At 35.2% G+C, this 21,566-nt stretch overlaps 1 protein-coding gene across 1 annotated transcript; it reads right to left on the reverse strand.

The window, feature by feature from the left end:
- Nucleotides 1–7,829: 7,829 nt before the first annotated feature.
- On the reverse strand, nucleotides 7,830–16,105 carry JCHAIN (joining chain of multimeric IgA and IgM). Its single transcript, XM_037829932.1, has 4 exons — nucleotides 15,949–16,105; nucleotides 12,756–12,882; nucleotides 9,518–9,598; nucleotides 7,830–8,838 (listed from the first exon to the last, which is right to left on the reverse strand). Exons 1-4 carry the CDS (start codon nucleotides 16,010–16,012, stop codon nucleotides 8,634–8,636), a joined length of 477 nt encoding a protein of 158 aa, XP_037685860.1. The 5' UTR covers nucleotides 16,013–16,105; the 3' UTR covers nucleotides 7,830–8,633.
- Between the last annotated feature and the right edge of the window lie 5,461 nt (nucleotides 16,106–21,566).

Here is a 21,566-nt window from a genome sequence, read left to right on the forward strand (position 1 = left end):
CCATGCTGGCAGAGAATTCTTCAAATGAAGAAGAAAGGAGGAAGCTGAGCTATAATTTGACACAGACATAATTGTGAGATGGATGAAGTAGTCTTCAATGCTTCATCCCCTCCCCAATCCAGGATCCTCTGCTCTCATGGTACCCCATTTCATTTGCTTGAGAAGCCCCCAACCCTCCATTTTGGTGCTTCACCACAGCTTGGACAGTAGTTACCTCTGAGCTATTCCAAATGACCACACCTCATTCCTTTCTGTGCTGAATGAAACAGGTGTTTACTCTAGTTAACTTGGTAAAAAGATTCCTTCTTAAGGGCTGGCTAGTAGTCCTCTCAGATCATCCACCATTCCCATACAGAACAAGTCTAATCATGGCATTTTTAGGAGGAGATAATAGAAAATTGGAGGTGGGGGGGTGGCTTTGTCAATGCCTCAGTTGTTAAGCTGCACTGGCAACTACCTCTTTACCTAAAATTCATGTTGTTTCTGACAGGGCTGCATGCTATACTAAGTGTTTCACAAACTTTAATGTTCATGTGCATCTTTTCAAAATGCAGATTTTGTTTCACTGGCTCTGGAGTAGAGCCTGTGATTCTACATTGTGAACAAGCTCCCAGCTGGTGATGATGCAGCCAGTTGGTGGACCAACTTTGGAGTGGCAAAGTGTTAGGTTTTTCCTAGTAAATAAGGGACAAGTGCACACTCACCAAGGAAAAAACAGCAAGGTCTTGACCACTGAAAAACCTAGGTACTACCGTTTTGAGGGGATGTGTGAAAATGAAGCATGTAAATGAAAGATTCAATAGAGAACACAAAGAGAAATAGGGCAAGGAGATCATGTCTCTTATCCCACATTTTTATGTTCCCACTATCTCTTTGCTTGAATTCTACTCTATCCTCTAAGGCCTTATTCGGTTAACATCTCTAAAATGACTCCAGCCCTCACTTTCCTGGCTTCCCTGAAGGTTTATAGCACATAGTCTTTTACATTTAATCACACTATGTCCTACTCATATTGGTGGTAATTTTTTTCCCCTTGTCAGTTCTTCCTATACAAGGGGAGAGAAAACTCATTTAAAAAATGAGACCCAGTTTTTATTTTTCTTAAGTATCTCTCAAAGCAACTGGCACAGAGTAGGTGCTCAATAAATATCACTTTCTCTTTAAATACATTTTGTAAATGGATAGAAATTTAGAATTTTCCCCCAAAAAAACATAAGGAAATTTGTCAGAAAATTAGATAGGCTTAGTTTCCTTTTCTTTAAAAAATAATTAACATTGGAGTCGGGCAAGATGGTGGCATAGAGAGGAGTGGAAGCTAAGTAGTCCCCCTGGAACAACTACAAAAAACCAGAAACAACTAGTAAATAATCCAGAATAACTGCGGGGGGACAAACAAGACCATCCATTCATCATACACCAACCTGAATTGGGAGGAATGCCCGAGAACACAGCATAAAATCTGTAAGTAAAACCTGCGGAACCAGGTTGGGAGACCCCCTCCCCCGTAGCCCGAGCTGCAAAGCCTCGTGGTGCCAGAGAGAAGCTCTCTTCCAGCAAGTGAATACAGCTCAGCTGAGCTCCAACTGGGGTTTTAAGTAGCGAGTGTGAACTGCTCACTACAGGTACGCATCCCCAAAAAACAGACAGAGGCTTTGGGTGACGACTGACCTGGGAGAGCCTTGCACTGGGTCTGAAGGGGGCTATCTGATTCTTTTTCGGCTCAGTGGAGAAAGCCCCAGTCATTTTCAGTTTCCAGGGCTGTGAAGCGGAGAAGGGTGGAGACAGCACAAGCAGAGAGCGAGACCATTGAAATGCTAATGACCTCCACCTGGGGGCTCTGTCTTCTCTAGGAGGAAAGGGGTGGGGCCCTTTCCATTCAGAACCAGACCCCAGAGCCTGGGGGAACACAGCCACACCGCCTCACACCAGTCAAGAATTATAGGCTAACAGGCATCACTTGCTGGGCAGAAAAGCACAGTGACCCGAGGCATCAAAGGGTGGAGCAATTTTCTAAGACATACCTGCAGGGAAACCAGATACTGAATATTTCTTCCCTCTGGGACCTGAGCCTGTTCTGGTCTGAGAAAAGCCGATTTGGATAACCAAGGAAACCATGCCTAGACAACAGAAAATTACAACCTACACTAAGAAAAACAAAGTTATGGCCCAGTCAAAGGAACAAACGTACACTTCAACTGAGATACAGGAATTTAAACAACTAATGCTAAATCAATTCAAAAAGTTTAGAGAAGATATTGCAAAAGAGATAGAGGCTGTAAAGGAAGAACTGGACATGTATACGGCAGAAATCAAAAGTTCAAAAAACCTACTAGTAGAATCTATGGAAATGAAAGGCACAACACAACAGATGAAAGACACAATGGAAACAAACAACAGCAGATCTCAAGAGGCAGAAGAAAACACTCAGGAACTGGAGAACAAAACATCTGAAAGCCTACACGCAAACGAGCAGATGGAGAAAAGAATGAAAAAATATGAGCAACGTCTCCGGGAACTCAAGGATGAAACAAAGTACAATAATGTACGTATCATTGGTGTCCCAGAAGGAGAAGAGCAGGGAAAGGGGGCAGAAGCAATAATAGAGGAAATAATTAATGAAAATTTCCCATCTCTTAAGAAAGACATAAAATTACAGATCTAAGAAGCTCAGCGTACTCCAAACAGAAGAGATATGAAGAGGCCTACGCCAAGACACTTAATAATCAGATTATCAAATGTCAAAGACAAAGAGAGAATCCTGAAAGCAGCAAGAGAAAAGCAATCCATTACATACAAAGGAAGCTTAATAAGACTATGTGCGGATCTCTCAGCAGAAACCATGGAGGCAAGAAGGAAGTGGTGTGATGTATTTAAGATACTGAAAGAGAAAAACCACCAACCAAGAATCCTGTATCCAGCAAAGCTGTCCTTCCAATATGAGGGAGAGCTCAAAATATTTTCTGACAAACAGACAATGAGAGACTTTGTGAACAAGACACCTGCCCTACAGGAAATACTAAAGGGAGCACTACAGGGTGATAGAAGACAGGAGTGTGTGGTTTGGAACACAATTTTGGGAGATGGTAGCACAACAATGTAAGTACACTGAACAAAGGTAACTATGAATACGGTTGAGAGAGAAAGATGGGGAGCATGTGAGACACCACAAGAAAGGAGGAAAGATAAAGACTGGGACTGTGTAACTTGGTGAAATCTAGAGTATTCAACAATTGTGATAAAATGTACAAATATGTTCTTTTACGAGGGAGAACAAGCAAATGTCAACCTTGCAAGGTGTTAAAAATGGGGAGGCATTGGGGGAGGGATTCAATCAGCATAAACTAGAGACTGTAACTAATAGAATCATTGTATTATGCTTCCTTTAATGTAACAAAGGTGATATACCAAGGTGAATGCAGGTAAGAGGGGGGGATAGGGGAGGCATGTTAGACACTTGACATTGGTGGTATTGTCTGATTCTTTATTCTACTTTGATTTAAGGTTATTTTTCCTTTTGCTGCTTCCTAGCTGTCATTTTTTTTGTTTCCTCTTTCTTCTGCCTCTCTACTTCTTTGACTCTCCCTCCTGCCTTGTGGAAGAAATGTAGATGCTCTTGCTTAGTATGAGCAGAATGTTCAATTAGGATGAACTTAAATGTTTGGAAATGAACAGGGGTGTTGGTAGCAAGATGTGAGAATAACTAACAGCACCGAATGGTGTGTGAATGAGGTGGAAAGGGGAAGCTCAGAGTCATATATGTCACCAGAAGGAAAGTTGGAGGTCAAAAGATGGAAATGTATAAAACTGAATCCTATGGTGGGCAATGTCCATGATCAACTGTACAAATACTAGAAATCACTTCATGAACCAGAACAAATGTATGACAATACAATTAGAAGTTAATAATAGAGGGGCATATAGGGAAGAACTATATACCTATTACAAACTATATACTACAGTTAGTAGTATTTCAACATTTTTTCATAAACAGTAACAAACATACTATACAATACTAGGAGTCAACAATTGAGGGGGTTGGTTAGGGATAGGGGAGGTTTAGAGTTTCATTTTCTTTTTTTCTTTTTTCATCTTTCACTTTATTTCTTGTCTGGAGTAATGAAAAGTTTCTAAAAATTGAACAAAAATTAAGTGTGATGGATGCACAGCTGTATGAGGGTACCCAGGGACAAGTGATTGTACACTTTGGATCTTTGGATAATTGTATGGTATCTGAACAATCTCAATAAAACAACAACTTATCATCTACTTTTAAGAATTAATTTGAAGATCCTTAAGCTTTGGCTTCCAGTTTAAGAAGTGGAGTGAGCAAATACACTTTGTCCACTCCTGTCAAAGCCCCACTATTATTACAGAAAATATACTTTATTTGAAAAAACAGTATAAGAGCCTAAAAAAAAAAAAAAAAAAAAAGGAAAGAGTGCCATCAGTAGACCAGAACATCTCAGAAATCCCCAATAGGAAAGAAACAAAGAGATCATATTAGCCAACTAACCAGAGATATTTTCTAAACCATAAACACCCAACAGCTAAGACAATGGCAGAATGAGTATGGGTCTTCCCTTGTGAGTTTCTGAGAAGCTTATTCAGGAGTTAGCTTATTCCCATCCCCCTGGCTACAGTTAAAGAATGCAAATATACAGAGCATTATATAGGGCAATATAATCAGGGCAAAAAAAAATAAAAATAAAAATAATTAACTTTTTTTTCTAATTACAAAATGCATGCTCATTGTAGAACATTTGGCAAATACTGAAAAGTAAGAGAATGAGAATAAAAATAAACACATAATCCCACTGAGGTAGTTAGGTGGGGAAGGAGGGAGGGGGAAGTGACTTTAAGACCCATAAGGAGAAGTTCCTTTTGGCCCACACATACCTAACCCTCACTGAGGTCCCCATGAAAAGAATCAATGAAAAATGCAGCATCAATCCCTTATTAGCATAACCAGAGGGGGAAGGGCCCCTCCAAGTCCTTATAATGCAGGAATCCCAACCTCAGAGGGCTTCTTCTTTGAACGCCTGACCTCACTCACTTCAAGCTTGTGCTTTCACTATGCATTCAACTTTTTGGCTGTACACACTGACTAGTCCTTAGATTTCTCTGGCTGTACACACTGACTAGTCCTTGAATACTTTCCTGTGACTGAGTCAAGAACCCTCATGGCAGCAGCCCCTGGATGAAGTCTCAACCTCTCCGAGAATTCCTGGGCCTCACCAGCATCACCACCGCCCAATATCAGCATTTTGGTCTATTTCCCTATTTCCCTTAAGACTTTTCTCGTTTGTGTGGGAGGGGGAGGGGTAGTGGAGAGGGTGTTCTTAATGTCATTATTTTATGCAATAGTCTACATTTTCCTCTTCAGATTATATAAGTAATATACATTTAAAAATATTAGCTAACTTCATTTTTGTTGTCTGTAAATGATGCTGAAACGTAGGTGTCTCATCACTCCCTTAAATGATAAACTTAAAGTTTCTTATGAATTTTCACTAACATAAATAATGTTATGATAAATATCTTTTTGCCTGACTCTTTGTCCACATTACTGGTTATTTCCTCAGAAGTGAAATTACAGAGGGAAATGGCCTGCAAATGTGTTTTAGCCAGGATAACACATTGAATGAAAGCATTGGCTTTGGAGCTTAACAGTCTTGGATCTAGTTATCAGTTCTCCAAGTTCTATGTCCAAAACTTTGAACAGGTTATTTCACTTCTTTACATCTCAGTTTCATAATCTGCAAAATGAAGATAGTTTTTATTTCCCAGAGCTATTGTGAGGATTAAATAAAACAATGCCTGTAAAATGTTTGTTCATTGTATTTCATATTTCAACCACGAGGTGGAGCTAGAGGTTTATAATTCTAGAGGAGGGGTTCTCAAGCAGGTCCCAGAACAGCACCTGGGAATTTATGAGAAATTCAATTTCTCCAGTCACACCCCCAGAATTACTTAATCAGCATCTCTGGGGTGGGGCTTGGCAATCTATTTTAACAAGTCCTCCAGGTGAATCTAATGCACACTAAAGTTTTAGAAACACTGATCTAATTAATATATATTTACATTTTTCTCTGATTTGTTGCTTGGGCAGAGAAAGGAGCCAAAAAACATTTAACACATAATTACAACTTACTGAGTGCTATTGAATGCTACAGCAGCGTACAAAGTGATATACATACAATAAGCCATGTATTCTTACTTTTATAAAAACCTACGATATGTATTTTTACTCCCATAAGGAAACAATCTTAGAGAAGTTAAATTAACTTGCCCAATGTCATTTAGTTACTAAATATAGAGTCTGTATTCTGACCTCAGCCATGGATTTACCCATTATGATACACTGCCACCTCAAAGCCAAGACCTGCGAAGTCCATTAAAGGGCAATTATCCTATCCCACTTCTCCCAGGTCATGGGGTATGTATATGTCTGTTTATGTGTGTGTAGACATTTGTGTATTTATGATTGCAGAAGTGTAATTGTGGCTCATTTTGAATATCAAGTTATATAAAACCAACAAAAATGGCAATACTTTTAAAGGCAAAAGTCTTGAACTGTACCCTTGACTTAGGTCTACTGTTTTCTAAAGGCCTGGCACAAAGAAGCATTACTCTTATTGCTAATTAATAAAATTATTCTGGCTGGGACTAGGTATTGTTAATTGGACAAATGACTAATTTGCCAAGAATTATGCAGAAGGAAAACATTTCCCACCAATGGTACCTACTTATGCCTGTCTTTTAAAAATGTAATCCATTTAATTCAAATTAAAAAGGGAGGACAACAAAGTACAAAAATAATAGGTTTATGCGAGGTCAATGAATTGGTCACAATAATCTCAAAAATGTCACATGAGCTGTAAGAAAATGTTGCTGTGGGAATAAATGAGTGTTAAAGAGCATCTATTGTCTGGTTGGTTTGTACAGGTTAGTGTGGAGCCCTGATATATCCCAAAGTAATTTGGGCAGAGAATAAAAAAGTATTTGCAAAGTGCCCTGGAGGGACTGGGGAAAAATGTGGAAATATTAAACTTCCCCACCTGAGTAATTCCTGATATTCTCGCAAGCATTGGGGACTACCAATTTAGAAGGCTGAGCCCTCGATCTTGGGGCTTGCCCTTAAGAAGCTTTGTTACTGCAAAGGATAAGCCTACTAATAATTGTGCTTAAGAGTCACCCCCCAGAGAACCTCTTTTATTGATCAGATGTGGCCTCTCTCTCTAAGCCAACTCAGCAGGTGGACTTGCTGCCTTCCCCCCTACATGGGACATGACTCCTACGGGTGTAAATCTCCCTGATAACATGGGATATGACTCCTGTGGATGAGCTTGGGCCCACCATCATGATTCTTACTGAAGCACCAGAGTGTACTATCCTAATCCCTAAGAAGACATTGAATTAATTAGTATAAACATAGTGGAAGTTACTAAAAATTACTCTTGCCATATAAAAAATAGGAAATAGAAGAATGCCTCTTCAAGAAACTGACTTTTGCTCTATTTTAAATCCAGAATCAGCATTTATTTTCCATAGCACCCTTAGACGTGTATGTCAATGATGTTAGAGTTGGCTTTCTGCCATAATAAGTTTTATCTGCTGTGATAAACACTGTTTTTATCAGAAGGGACCTTGTATTTTTATCTGATTTTAAATCTAAAATGTCAAATCATCTCAAATGTACAGGTATCTATCCAGTGAATAATTCATTATCAATATCTTAAAAACTGTTCATTAATAACAAATTATATTTTAACTTACATATAAGAAAATTAACACAGCACTGTTTTCCAATAAATTATTTCACACAGGTATATGCTTAGGAATCTATTTAATTGTTAAAACTGTGCTAGAGAATACATATTTTGGAATACATATTTCATTAGATCCAGTCACAAAATGGATAATTCTGATGGAAATTTCTTACTCTAACCTAAGTATGAAAAATAAATTTTTACCAAAAAAATGAAAAATCTGTATCACCTAATGCCAAGTGTATGTTTAAGTCAAAACATATTTTTCACTTTTTCATTTAACTGTATTACTTTCAGCTAATTGGTTTCATAAGTATTAGAGCTCCTGCTTTATTTTTATAAATAACTCCAAAATATGCTTTCCAATTATTATTTTTCTAATGAAGACATATAATTAACTTTGTTTACAATTAAATTTTCTCAGCACAAGGATAATTTTTTTAAAAGAACAGTATAGAATGTGTAAAAGCTCAGGCTCTCCAAAGCAAAGCCAAAAAGAACAAAAAAAAAAAAAAGGCAAAATTTAAAAACTTATTAGGGCTCCTGATTTTCATTTCTTGAACTTTATTTTCTCCTCTTGTCTATTTTTTTTCTGGTAGAAATCATATTTTTAAGGCGGCATATACTTTTAGGCAAGCATAAGTGAGAGACTTAAACATTTAGAGTTTAAACATACAGTTGAGAAGTAATTATCTAATAAACATAATAATAATGTTAAAATTTCAATTATTTGGAGAAGAAAGTTAGTTTTACATTATCAAAAAAACATGGTTTTAAATTCCTTGCTAGTAAATATATTAACTTTCTGGAATAAAATGGAGAGCCTTTCAACATAAAGAGTTGTACAGTCAACAAACATTTAATTTAGTCTATATAGCAGGATTCTGGTGTAAGAGCAGTTTCCACCATTATGGTCTTACCACCATAGATAAGTGGCACCCTATTTGTGTAGCACTTGTTTCTATCATAAGTGTAGCAGGTCTCAATGTCTTCATCACAGATATTGCTCTGGCTGGCAATGACGACCTCATTGTCCAGCTCCACTTCTGTAAGATCACATTTTTTACAGCTGAAAAGCAAACAAATGCATATCAAATCCTGGCTCAAATCTGAGCGATGACACATTTCTTGCCAAAATCAATTTGTTCTTGCAGCTCTGATCTGACAACTGAAAAAGGGTGATTCCTTTCAGACCTCGGTAGCTTTACAATTAAAGAATAGTTTATAAGATTTTTCAGAACTTAATATATCAAAATGAATTTAAAGTAAACAATATAACTGACAATATGATGATATCATTTTTTGTCTACATCATACAGCAACTTCTAGTTGTTAGGTTTAATCCCAAATGTATGCTTGTTTAAATGACTTATTTATCGTAACAAGGAAGAGTTATTTTTAAAAACAAAATTGTTTAATGTAAGAATGTATAATTTCCAAAGAAGCACATGAAGGTTTGTGTGTCTAAAATCCACTTGTTCAACTATTAAGACAAATTGGTCCTTCCTCTACTAATAGCCATGATTTTCTTTTTTTTTAGAATAAATTTATAGATGATTTTCCTCTGTGATAAAAATTCATGAATTTATGATACCTAATAATTAACATAGAATTAATGTATTCAAAAATTCCACCTATATTTGTAATGTTTATACCCCAACATATTTCCAAAAACATTCTTACTAATAAAGGTTAACTAAAAGTTATTAACTTCCACATCTATGTTAATATAAAGGAAAATCTCTTACAGGTCAGACAAATGGTACACAAATTTGGTTCTCAGTGGTGAGTTTGGATCAGAGATATTCTCCCTGTTGTTCAGAGGAACACTAAAAAAAAAAAGAAGAAGAAGAAGAAAATGAAGAAAGAAAACAAAGCAAAGTAATAAAACTAGCTGTTTTTGTTTTTTGGTAATAGGTATATCACTAGAGCAGTACTTACTATTTCATTACAATAGTACTTACCATTACATTTAATACCCTATTAACACCCTATAATAATACTATTACTCAGATTTTTAGAGTAAATTGTTATATTTTAAACATTTCCCATCCAAAATAAACCTCACAGCAACTCCTCTGTCAACAATACTTGCTTAATTGGCAAATCCCCACTTTTCCTTTAAGTTTTAGTGTAAGTCTTAGTTCCTCTGGGATGACTTCCTTGATCTTAGTCCCCAACCCCCAATCAACTCCTTCCTCTATAGTCTTGTTAAAGCTTATTTATCTTATTATAACAAATGCCATATCATAGTTGCTTGTCTATAGAGAGGTTGCTTCTCTAGACTAAAAGATCTTCGGGGCAAACACGCATCTATTCATTCCGAATGCCTATCTGGATGTGTGACATGGAGCTTGTCTAGGATTTGTAGAATGAATGGACAGAAAAATATAAGTAATCCATATTTTAGAGATGTTGAAATTATAAATCAGATAGATTAACTGACCTACCCAATTTCATACAACTAGGAAGCAGTAAAGCTGGAACTAGAATCCAGATCTCTTGATTTGGTGATAGCTCATGAAAATTACATCATGCTTATCAATGAGTTCAGATGATTTCATTAAGTCTTCATTCCTCCCTATATGCACTCTTCCCTACCAAAAGAAACAAAGAAAACTTGTGCTGCCTAACTCAGTATGTAGCAACTTCATCCACACAGGTTGGTCCCTGAATCAGCTCTCTGTCATGATTTCTATCTAATCAATCTCATAGTCCAGCTGATTCTAATTCTTTGTATCTGTGAAATCCATCCACCTGTCTCCAGTCCTCTCCTAAACTGTGGCAATATCCTCCTTCATTCTTGAGCCCTGAAATGCAAACTTAATTTCCTCCTCTGCTTAAAGGCTACAGTGTCTCCCCACAGATGACAGGGTATCCTTAACGTGGCATAGAAGGTACTTTTGATATGCCCCTAACCCTCCTGTCTCTTCTGTTTTCACACCCCGCCTTCACACTGCATGCCAGCTGTAAACAACTGCTTGCAATTCAACAACCTTACCATGATTTTCTCATCTCCAAGTCTTAACAATAAAAAAATAAATAAATAAAAATTAAAAAACAAGAAGAATGATAACATTTACTAAGTACTTGTACTTGGCATATGCTAAGAGGTTAATTAAAAATCTCATTTAATTCTCACAGCAACCCTGTTTCCTTTTCCTGGAATGACCCACCCAACTATCAACCTTGTCTCTCACATGTTTGCCCAGTTAACTCCCATTCACCCAGCTAACAGCCATCATCCTTCAAGTCCACCACTTACTCCAGACATAGTTTCTTGCCTGCTACTGCTGCCCCACCGAGGACTGGTTAGGTGCCTTTCCTCAGTGTGCCCATAACATCCTATGCCTATTCCTTCTATAGCATTTACAATACTGCATGGTAATTTCCTTTTTAATTGTTTCAAGTACTGTAATAAACTATAAGCTCTCTGAAAGCACAGACTGTGTTTTATATAAATTCTTGTATCCTCTGCTCCAAACTCATTGTTTGGCATTCGGTAGCACTCAATATTTGTTGAATAAATGAATTAATCTCTTCTTTATTAGACAGTGAAGGCCCTAGTAACACTAATAACATCAGAAAAAGCTTTAAATAACATGGAAGGGAATAAACATTTGTAAGTGTCTATTGTGGGCACTGTTATAAATCTTCAATACATTTCATATTTAATTCTCATAACCCTATAAAGTATATGTGCATATACACATACATATGTAACTATAACCCCTTTTTGGAGTTTAGGAAATAGGCTCAAATTAGTTAAGTAATGATTAGTAAGTGTTGATGATGCCTCAATGACACAGCAGCAGATATTAACCTCAACGATAATGGAATTTTGAGAAATAACATTAGAGAAGCATCAATATACATCATGAAAGGTGCATGAAGTGACTGAATTATCTTATTTCAGCAAACAATATAATATTATAAAAACAGCTATGTCAGAAGAAAAAGATGAATTAGAGAATCATGAAGAGCATTAACCACCCCCACCCCCAACGCCCCCTCCCAGCCAGGCTATCTTAAACATAAAACACATCAGGCCTCCTCATCAGGATTTAGATGCCAATATCACGGGTGCCATCCCTTCAAGTTACATGCTTCTCCAATTGTTCTATTCCTAAGAGGGAGCTAGATGGTATGGAGAACTGAGTGGTCAGAGAAAACCTGCTAGAAGCAGTAATGTCTAAGCTAAGACATGCAGGTTGAGAAAGAGTTAACCATGCTAAGAGGGGTGGGAAAAATAGTTCTTGAAGCAGACAGATTAACATGTGCAAAAACAGAAGAGAAAGAGCGCACTATGAACAGGATTGAATGCTACGTTCTCTTTCTATAAGAGACGCTTGACTGGAGGAAAACTCTCATAGTGGGAGTGGTTTACAAGGAAGACATTACTAATCAGATCCAATACGAATCTTATTTCTTAAGTATTATTGTATTTTTGTTATCAACCATGAATCATGAGTATATAATTCTGGTCTATGTGTGAAATGAATAAGTGAATATGGAAACAAATTAGTCAATTTGATCAGTCTGCCTTATCTTTATGCAGACATTTGAGCACAGTGTGGAATACTCAGCAGCCTATATATGGTACAAAATAGTGTTATCTGAAATTTCAGTTTGAACTGATCAAGAGCAACCAAAAGTTCTGATTCAAATTTGAAATAATGTTGTATAAACAGGCATATTGATGACTCAATTGGAACCTTCAGTTATAATTTAATCTATTACTGAAATTATAGATTAATTTCAGTTCAGAGTGGTTTTATAGTGCCGGAAAGCCCTGGCCTTGAAATCTTTGTTCCTGCCCGCAATTTCTGCAAAATTAGCTCAAGCCCTTTAACCAGATTCAAGCTCGTGTAAGGTGCAACACCCAAAAAGGGAGTGAAAATATAGGTATTGCATTCAAACAATGCTTAATATGAGAAAGTATCTCTGCTTACAACATGAAAAAAGGAAAAATGGAATGCCACATACATAATCCGGATGTTTCTCTCCACAATTTCCTGAGAAGGATCTTCTTCAGAACGGACAATCCTGGAAGTAACCCGGGCACATTTACATTTGTTGTCAACAAGAACAGTCTGTTCATCTTCATCTTGGGCTTGAAAGGTAAAAGATAGGAAGAAGAAAGAGGAACAAAAGTTTATTTATACACTTTATATTGAGTTAGTTTCTCTTTCTTGCCTGAAGAAAAGTAAAGTTATATGGTTGGTCAAATTCTGCTTTTCCAGTTTGTTCTTCCTAATCTAAAACAGCTAAAAGTGGAATCCCGTATCACAGTGAAGGAAATCCAAATGTACCCTAAAAGGAATTTTATCTTTTTTCCTTGGACTAGTCTAAGGAAACTTGGGCTGAAAGAATTCTGGTTTTCATCCAACACTTCAAACAGAGGCATAGCTCTCTAAATGATGCAGCCTTGCAAATATCAGTGCCAAATGGCAAAGTAAGAGAGAAAACAAAAATCTTGATTGGATTTTTCCCAGAGCAAAGCAATTCATTAAAAAAGGGAACAAAATATAGCATTAGCCTTTATAAACCTGGTTTGAAATACCACATCCTTCCTGAACTCCCATTTATGCTTTTCTTTTTCTTTTTAATTTTTTGCTTAAATTGCATTAGAGGTAAAAAAAAGGCATGTTTCCCCCAAGATAACCTTATTTTATAAAACTTTTACATAGTCTCCACCATAGTTTTCCTGAACAGAATTGTAATTCTCTTTTTAATAATATCATTCAGGTTATCATGATATAATGATTCAATTAAATAAAGCAATAAGTGCCTTATTTATTACTTTTTATAAGAATTATTTTAAAAGATGAAATATATATAGATACAAGGTGCTATAACTTTGTAAAATCAGTTTAGAATATACTTGAAGTATAAGCTCTATTTAATATCAGATATAAGATCTATTTAATATAATATGCCTGTATACCAAAAACTTAATAAGTGAATGAATTCATAGATGACCAGTAAAGCCTTAATTTCAAGTGTCAACATATATTGTCTAATCTGAATATTAGCCAAATATTGTAAAGAATAATTCTCTGGCTTAGATCAGTTAAAACCTAGATATTTGAATAGTTAATAAGTTTTATTTTAATAGTGGTAATTAAACATATAACAATGTCAGATGTCTTTTTTATTCCTGTAATTTTAGCTAAGTGACATTTAAAGACCCCTTTCTTCAACTCTCAACTAATAAAATAAAGATTTAGCTCGTGAATTCAAATTATAAAGGTTAAATAGTCAGGACAGATACATTGTTTGTAACTGGAAGTCTAATTACTCCTGAGATGACTCCGGAGCAGAGAGAACCTAATTGCAGTATTTCAGTCTTAATGACAATAGCCATTATAAAGACATTTTAAAACCACTGTTATTGTACTTATAATTGCTTGAAGTACTTTGTAATGCATTGTTATGCCATTATTCATAAGTTCTTAATAAATCTTATGACAATGACCTGTATTGTATTGGAGAAGAAACATTATGAGCTCAATTCAAGATAATATAACTTATTAATATTCTGAAAACAGTGAGCTATCTTAAATGGTGTCCTCTTCCCTACTCCTGTACCCATAACTCTTAAATGCTTTTCTCAATAAAATACAAATGAGTATGTAATGCCTAACCCAAAATATAGTTTGTCAGTAATTGACCTATTAAGTCTTAAATAGAAAATGTCTGTATTTCTATTATAACATGAAATGCATTTCCTCAGCAGGACCCTAAGAAGGAACTATCATTACTGTTATTATATAAAAAATTAGGCAGCCTAATATACCTACCAGAAAAGGTACAAATTATTTTCAATTCATCACGACTTAAAAGATTCTAACATTTTCTCTCACTAACAGGCTGAAGTTTTCCTAATAAACCTGTTATTACGGACTGTGCCTTACTCTACTCCCAGAAAACCTGAGATATGGTAGGCACTCAATAAATATTTGGTTAATTTGATTCAGTTCAACAAAATAAGAAAATAGACTTAACAATGCATACTAAATATGACCATATTGAGTTTACTGAAAGGTGTTTCCCTTAAGTGAGAGAACAGGATAATAGTTAAGTGTAGATGTTAAAGGTAGACTGCCTGAGTTCTAGCTACCATTTGCATGCTATGTGACTTTGGGTAAGTTATTTCACTTAAGTCTCAATTGGCTCGAAGATATGCTGGTGATACTGATAGTATCTGTCTTTCTATGGTTATTATGACAATCAAATGAAATAGTATGTGAAAAGCAGCCTAGTGCCTATAGAATGTATTATGTTTTATATATATATTATTTATTTATTTATATTTACATATAGAAAGAACCATCTATCCATCTGTCTAGTTATACATATATATGTTATATATCTTTATAGACATATTTATGTTCTACTCTAACATTTTTAAGTCTTGAGAATATGACTTTTAATGCTGATAGGATAAAATATATGTATAATGACTATTCTTAATTACATTTATATCATCTTTTGTCTTGAAATAAGAACAATAAAGTGAGTAAGAAATAGAAACTATCAATTCAGCCAAATTATGTGACCTTCTAGATAACACTTATTTAATACTATACTTCTTATATTCAGAATGCATTCCATTTTCTACAATTGTTTCAAAGGTCTAAAACAAAATGACCAAAGTTCAGCCATCAAATTATAAGCAACCTATATAACATTAAACATTGTTGAAGAGTCATAATAAATCTGCAGGCTAAGATCCAGAAAAGTCATTACAACTAATGTCAATCTCTCTGGGAAAATAAAATCTCATATCATACTATTTTGTACCATTTCTCTAGAATATTAATTTAAGAGACTCAAGGGGAGAATTAGTGATTTTCAAGACTCAATATAGAGTTTCATATGATTTAAGCATGGTTATCTGTAGTTATTCAGAAATATCTATTTCCTTATTCTCTAGTTTGTAGTAGGAAAACAAGAAGAATGAATAAAGAGAGTCAAACTGACTCTTATCTGTGTAAAGATTAAGATTAAAGATATGAAGATTAAAAGATAAAAAATATATAAGATTAAGGCTCTCTAAAAAAATGTAACTGGCTATCTGGCCAACCAAAGCACAGATAAAAATGTTTAAACTTGAAGAACATATTTGTGCTACATCTTTCCTCTTATCTCGGTTCATTTTCTAAATACCACATACCTGTCACAAGAACAGCATTAACAAAAATGGCCAGGACTCCCCAGAAAAGCAAATGTTTCTTCATCTTGCCTACACTTCTTTTGAAAAACTGAAGCTGAAAGGTCAGGGTTAAGGTGCATAATCTACAAGGTGTGTGCAAATGATGTTGCTTCTGCTTTCTTAAAATAACGCTTCAGGCAGCTAACAAACTAAAAACAGTCACAACTGTGGTTGAAGTCTGAAATTTAAATACTGCTCTGGAAAGAAATGTATTGCTCACAATTAAGTATTTTCTTCCAAAACAAAACCAAAAATCCATGTTTTGATGTGATCCTTTTCATTCTGCATTTACTGTATATAATTAAACTGAAGACTAATAATGATTAGAAGACAGGAGTCCTTTAAGAATGTTTAAATGGGGGTTCTCAACTTTATTTCCTTAACAGATTTGTTATCAGTCTTCAAATCAACTGTTTGATACATGTTGTGCCTGGAACAATAAATGAAGGGAATGGAAGGAGGAAGAATGAATGAAAGCCCTTTAATGTCCCATTTGCATCTTATGTCGATTTCTTCTACTAGTCTTTAATTATCCAAGCTGCTAGGTGAATGAATATATGTGTGTATGTATATGTATAAATACAAAATAAATTTCAGTTGTTTTATGTAATTGGAATTAGAAACTTGTGGATAATAAATGTATCAGTTGCCATGTTTTAATTTGATGGCATTAAGGCAGAACCTGTGTTCGCCAATCTAGTAACTCCTTTCAGAACTGTAAACTCATGAGTTGATTTTCATTTGAAATGTGTCAACAGAAAACAGAAAACATTGCAGTATTTCTTGTTCAATGTCATTTTTTTTTTTTAATTGGACTTTGGGGCAGAGTATTCCTCTCCCCTCCCCTCAACATGCTAGAATTTCCTGTCTCTTAGGCAGGATTGATTCTAAGAATATGTTGTTTACATTTATATGCAACAGCATCTATTCTGTGTTACTTTTAGACCCCGGCTGCCTAATTTTTGAAGGTATCCTAGAATTTTAGGAAGAGGTACTAAAGAAATACTTCAGGATCATAAGTAAGCAAGCAAATGTCATAGCTAGTAGTAGGAAATGGCAGAGTGAAAGAGATATTAAAGGCTAGCACATAATTTCATTCCTTCAATAAATAGGTATTTAATGTCTAAAAAGAACTAACGGCCAGGAACTAAAATATACAGTGTTACTATACTGTCAAACTTCACTCCTATTTTATTTTCCACTATCAGTAGGACTTAGAAACTACTTGGGTTTAAGAAAAATATACTGGATTCACATGAACAGTTATATCTATTTGAAACAGAAACAGATCTGAAAGCATATTATTTTAGTTTGTGTTCAGGATCCCAAAACTAGTATGAACCACTTTAAGAACTCCCCACTTCTAACTTAATTTCTAGATAATTGGCTTATTCTATAACTCCAAAAAAGAGTAATTAGAAGTTAGCTGAATACTTTTAAAGTAATTATTTCCTTGAAAATAAACTCAAAGCTAGACTATCACTCCAAAGCAAGTTGGATAAATCCCTAGGAGCAAATTAAAGCTTCCCAACACACTTCTTTTTTATAAAAGCAAAGATGACTTGTAGGAATCATCTATCTCAAAATCACTTGGAGAACTAGTTAAAATATTGATTTTATGGCTGCACCCAAACAGAATTTCTGGGGATGAGGCCTTGGAATCTGCATTTTTTAAAAACATCCTAGTTGATTCTGATACACATTAAAGTTTGAAAACTGGTAGACGCCTGTGGGAAAAATTATTTGTGGAAGATTAGTGTTAACATGGTATATCGTTTCCAACCTTTTACTTTTAATGTATTTGTGGTATATTCAAAATAGGTTTCTTATAGGAAGCATACAATTGGGATTTGCTTTTTATCCAATCTGAGAAACTTGTCCTTTTATTTGGGGTATTTAGAGTATTTATACTTAATATGATTGTTGATATATTTAGACGTAAATCTACCATCTTGCTATTTATCTTTGTCCTACCTGTCCTTTGTTCTCTTTTCCTTTTCTGTTTTCTTTGGGATTAACTCAATTTTTTTAAAATTCTATTTTTAATCCTTTGTTGGCTTATTCATCATAACTATTTGTTTTGTTATTTCAATGGTTACTTTAGGGTTTATAGTATATATCTTTTATTTAGCACAGTCCACCTCATGTGTTATGATATCACTACACGTTACAAGAAATTTACAATAATATACTTCATTTTTCTCTTCTAGGCTTTGTGCTATTGTTATCATATATATTATATCAACATATGTTTTAAATAAACCCCACACTACTTTTTTGGGGGTAGGAGCTTAAACAATTATCTCTTAAAGAGATTTAAATAAGAAAAATCTTATATATTTACCCATGTAGTTACCATTTCCAGTTCTCTTAATTCCTTTGTGTAGATCCATATTTCCATTTGGCATCATTTTCCTTCTGCCTGAAGGATTTCCTTCAATATTTTTTCAAATAGTTTTTCTAACTCCCACTCTGTCTTCTTTCAGGACTCCAGTTACACAAATATTAGTTGTGTAACTACCTGAAGTTGTCCCGCATCTCACTAGTGTTCTGTTGGTATTTGGTTTCCTCTTTTTTCATTTTGGAGAGTTTCTAATGCTAGGTCTTTTACAATGGCTAACCTTCCATCAATTCCATCCATCGTATTTTTCATCTCAGACATGGTAGTTTTCCTTTCTAAAAATTTAAATTCAGTCTTTTTTATATCTTCCATGCTTCTACTTAACATGCTCATCCTTACCTCTAGCTTTTATGACTGTTATAACTGTTTTGATGTTCTTGTCTGCTAATTCTAACATTTGTGTCAGTTTTGATTGATTTTTATCCTCTTTATTAATTTTGTCTTTGTATACCTGGTAATTTTTTATTGGATTCCAAACATTGTGAATTTTACCTTGCCAAATGCAAAATACTTTCGTATTCCTATAAATATTCTTGACCTTTGTTCTAGAGTACAGCTAAGTTACTTGGGGACAGTTTAATCTTTTAGGTCCTGCTGTTCTGTTTGTTAGGTGGAGCCAGAGCAGTGTTTACTCTAGCACTAATTATTCCCTACTACCGAGGTAAGACCCTTCTGAATACACTATCTAATGCCCCATGAATATTGAGGCTTTCCAATGCAGCTGATGGGAATAGGCATTATTCTAGCCTTGTGTGAGCTCTAGGCACTATTTTCTTTCCCGGCCTTCTTCCCCTGGTCTCAAGCAGTTTCCTCACACACATGCACGGTTCAGTAACTCTGGTGAACACTTGAGATCCTCTGCAGATCTTCAGAGTTTTGTCTGTATAGCTCCCTCTTCTCTGGTACTCAGTCTTGAGAACTCTAGCTACCTTGGTTTTCCCAAACTCTCAGCTCTTCTTTAATTCAAGGAGATGTCCACTATCCACCTCCTTTTCTCCTTCTTGTGCAATGGCCTGGAAACTCTCAAGGCGGTAACCTCAGGTAATTACAGAGGTCTCATTTGTTTTCCATCTCTCAGGGATCACTGTCCTTGACTGCCTAATGTCCAAGGTCTTAAAAACCATTATTTCATATATTTCACCAGGTTTTTTCAGTTGTTTCCAGTGGAAACGTAAATCTGGTTTCTATTATTCCATATTTTCCAGAACTGGAAGTTAGGGACTTAAAATTAAAAGTGAATTTGAGATGTATGCTTTTAGACTGAACTTTAGACCTAACTACCAGATAATTATGGAATCTTCTCAAAACATTGTCAAGGGAGGGCAAAGGAAGGTTTAAATACCATAAGTTGGAAGAAATAATTGGAAAACATAAAATGGCTTCATGTTTATAGTTCATTAAACTGTTCACAGCTACAAAATCTCTGTACAGCCAGTCTTTTTTTTTTTTTTTTTTTTTAATCTACATCCAGTCTTGACCTCACAACTCATTGGCCATTCAGCAGACACAGTGAACTTGTTTTAAAAATTGGTTTTCTTGCTTCCTTATTGTTTCCCCTTTTTTGGCTCTACTAAAAAATAAAAATTATTAAAGAAGTTGTAGGTTTACAGAAAAATCATGCAGAAAAGACAGAGTTGCCATATACATGCCACTTTTATTCACACCTTGCATTAGCGTGGTATATTTGTTACAATTGATGAAGGAGTATTATTATAATTGTATTAACTATAGTCCGTGGTTTACATTAGGATTCGCTGTTTGTGTTACAGTCCTATGTGTTTTTTTGATTTTTATCTTAGTAACATATACACAAAAATTTCCCCTTTTAACCACATTCAAATATGTAATTCAGTGGCATTACTTATATTCAAAATGTTGTACTACCATCACTACCATCCATTACCAAAATGTTTCCATCATCCCAAATAGAAACTCTGTACAACTTAAGCATTAACTCCCCATGCCCTTACCCGTACCTCAGCCCCTGGTAACCTATATTCTAGTTTCTAACTCCATGAATTAATTAATTTCTAATTGTTTCATATCAATGAGATCATACAATATTTCTCCTTTTGTGTCTGGCTTATTTCACGCAACACAATGTCTTCAAAGTTCATCCATGTTGTCATATATATCAGAACTTCATTCCTTTTGATGGCTGAATAGTGATCTTTTTAAAAAGCAAGTAAGATCAGATCTGATTTTAAAAACCCCACTGGCTTCTCTGTACATTTAGAATAAATTCAAACTCGTTACCCTGCCTGATTTCCCACTACTCTCCCTTTCACTCATCACTTCCTGCTATTTCTGTTCAGGGCTTTTGCACTTTCTAAATCCTCTGCCTGAAACACTTTCCGTGTCCTTGCACAGCTAGCCTCTTACCATCATTCAAGTCTCAAATCAAATGTCATTTCTTTTGTTTTCCTTTTTAGAAAAGTTGTAGGTTTACAGAAAAATCATGCATAAAACATAGAGTTCCCACATACAACCCTAATATTAAAACCTTGCAACTTTACAGTAGTGTGGTACATTTGTTACAATTCACAAAAGAGTATTTTAATTACAGTCTATTGTTTACGATAGGGTTCACTGTTTCTGTTATAAAGTCCTATGTTTTGGGTTTTTGTTTTTTTAATTTTTATTCTAATAACATATATACAATCTAAGATTTCCCTCTTAACCACATTCAAATATATAAATCAGTGCTGTTAATTACATTCACAATGTTGTGCTACCACTGCCACCATCCACTATAAAAATTTTTCTATCAGCCCAAATAGAAACTGTACAATGTAAGCATTAACTCCCCATTCCCTACTCCAACTACAGTCCCTGGTAACCTATATTCTAGATTCCGACTGCAAATTTGTTTATACTAATTACTTCGTATCAATGAGATCACACAATATTTGTCCTTTCGTGTCTGGCTTGTTTCACTCAACATGATGTCTTTAAGGTTCATCCATGTTGTTGCATGGCTGAATAAAGATAGTTTTAAAGCACGAATCAGATCAGATCTGATTTTAAACCTCCCTGGCTTCTCATTATACTTAGAATAAATTCAGACTCGTTATCCTGTCTGATTTCCCACCACTCTCCTTTCCACTCATCACTTTCCTGCTATTTCTGCTCAGGGCTTTTGCACTTGCTAGTTCCTCTGCCTGAAATTTCCCGCCTC

This window comes from Choloepus didactylus, chromosome 3 (genome assembly GCF_015220235.1).
Source record: "Choloepus didactylus isolate mChoDid1 chromosome 3, mChoDid1.pri, whole genome shotgun sequence".
NCBI classification, from domain to species: Eukaryota; Metazoa; Chordata; class Mammalia; order Pilosa; family Megalonychidae; genus Choloepus; species Choloepus didactylus.

What these genes read in the sequence shown, in the direction of transcription:
- JCHAIN (XM_037829932.1), bottom strand. Translation starts at nt 16,012, where the DNA reads ATGAAGAAACATTTGCTTTTCTGGGGAGTCCTGGCCATTTTTGTTAAT. An exon ending in GAGAGAAACATCCGGATTAT is followed by an intron (nt 9,599 to 12,755) that starts GTATGTGGCATT and finishes TTTTTTTTTTAG; the next exon opens with TGTTCCTCTGAACAACAGGG. An exon ending in GTGTACCATTTGTCTGACCT is followed by an intron (nt 8,839 to 9,517) that starts GTAAGAGATTTT and finishes TTTGCTTTTCAG; the next exon opens with CTGTAAAAAATGTGATCTTA.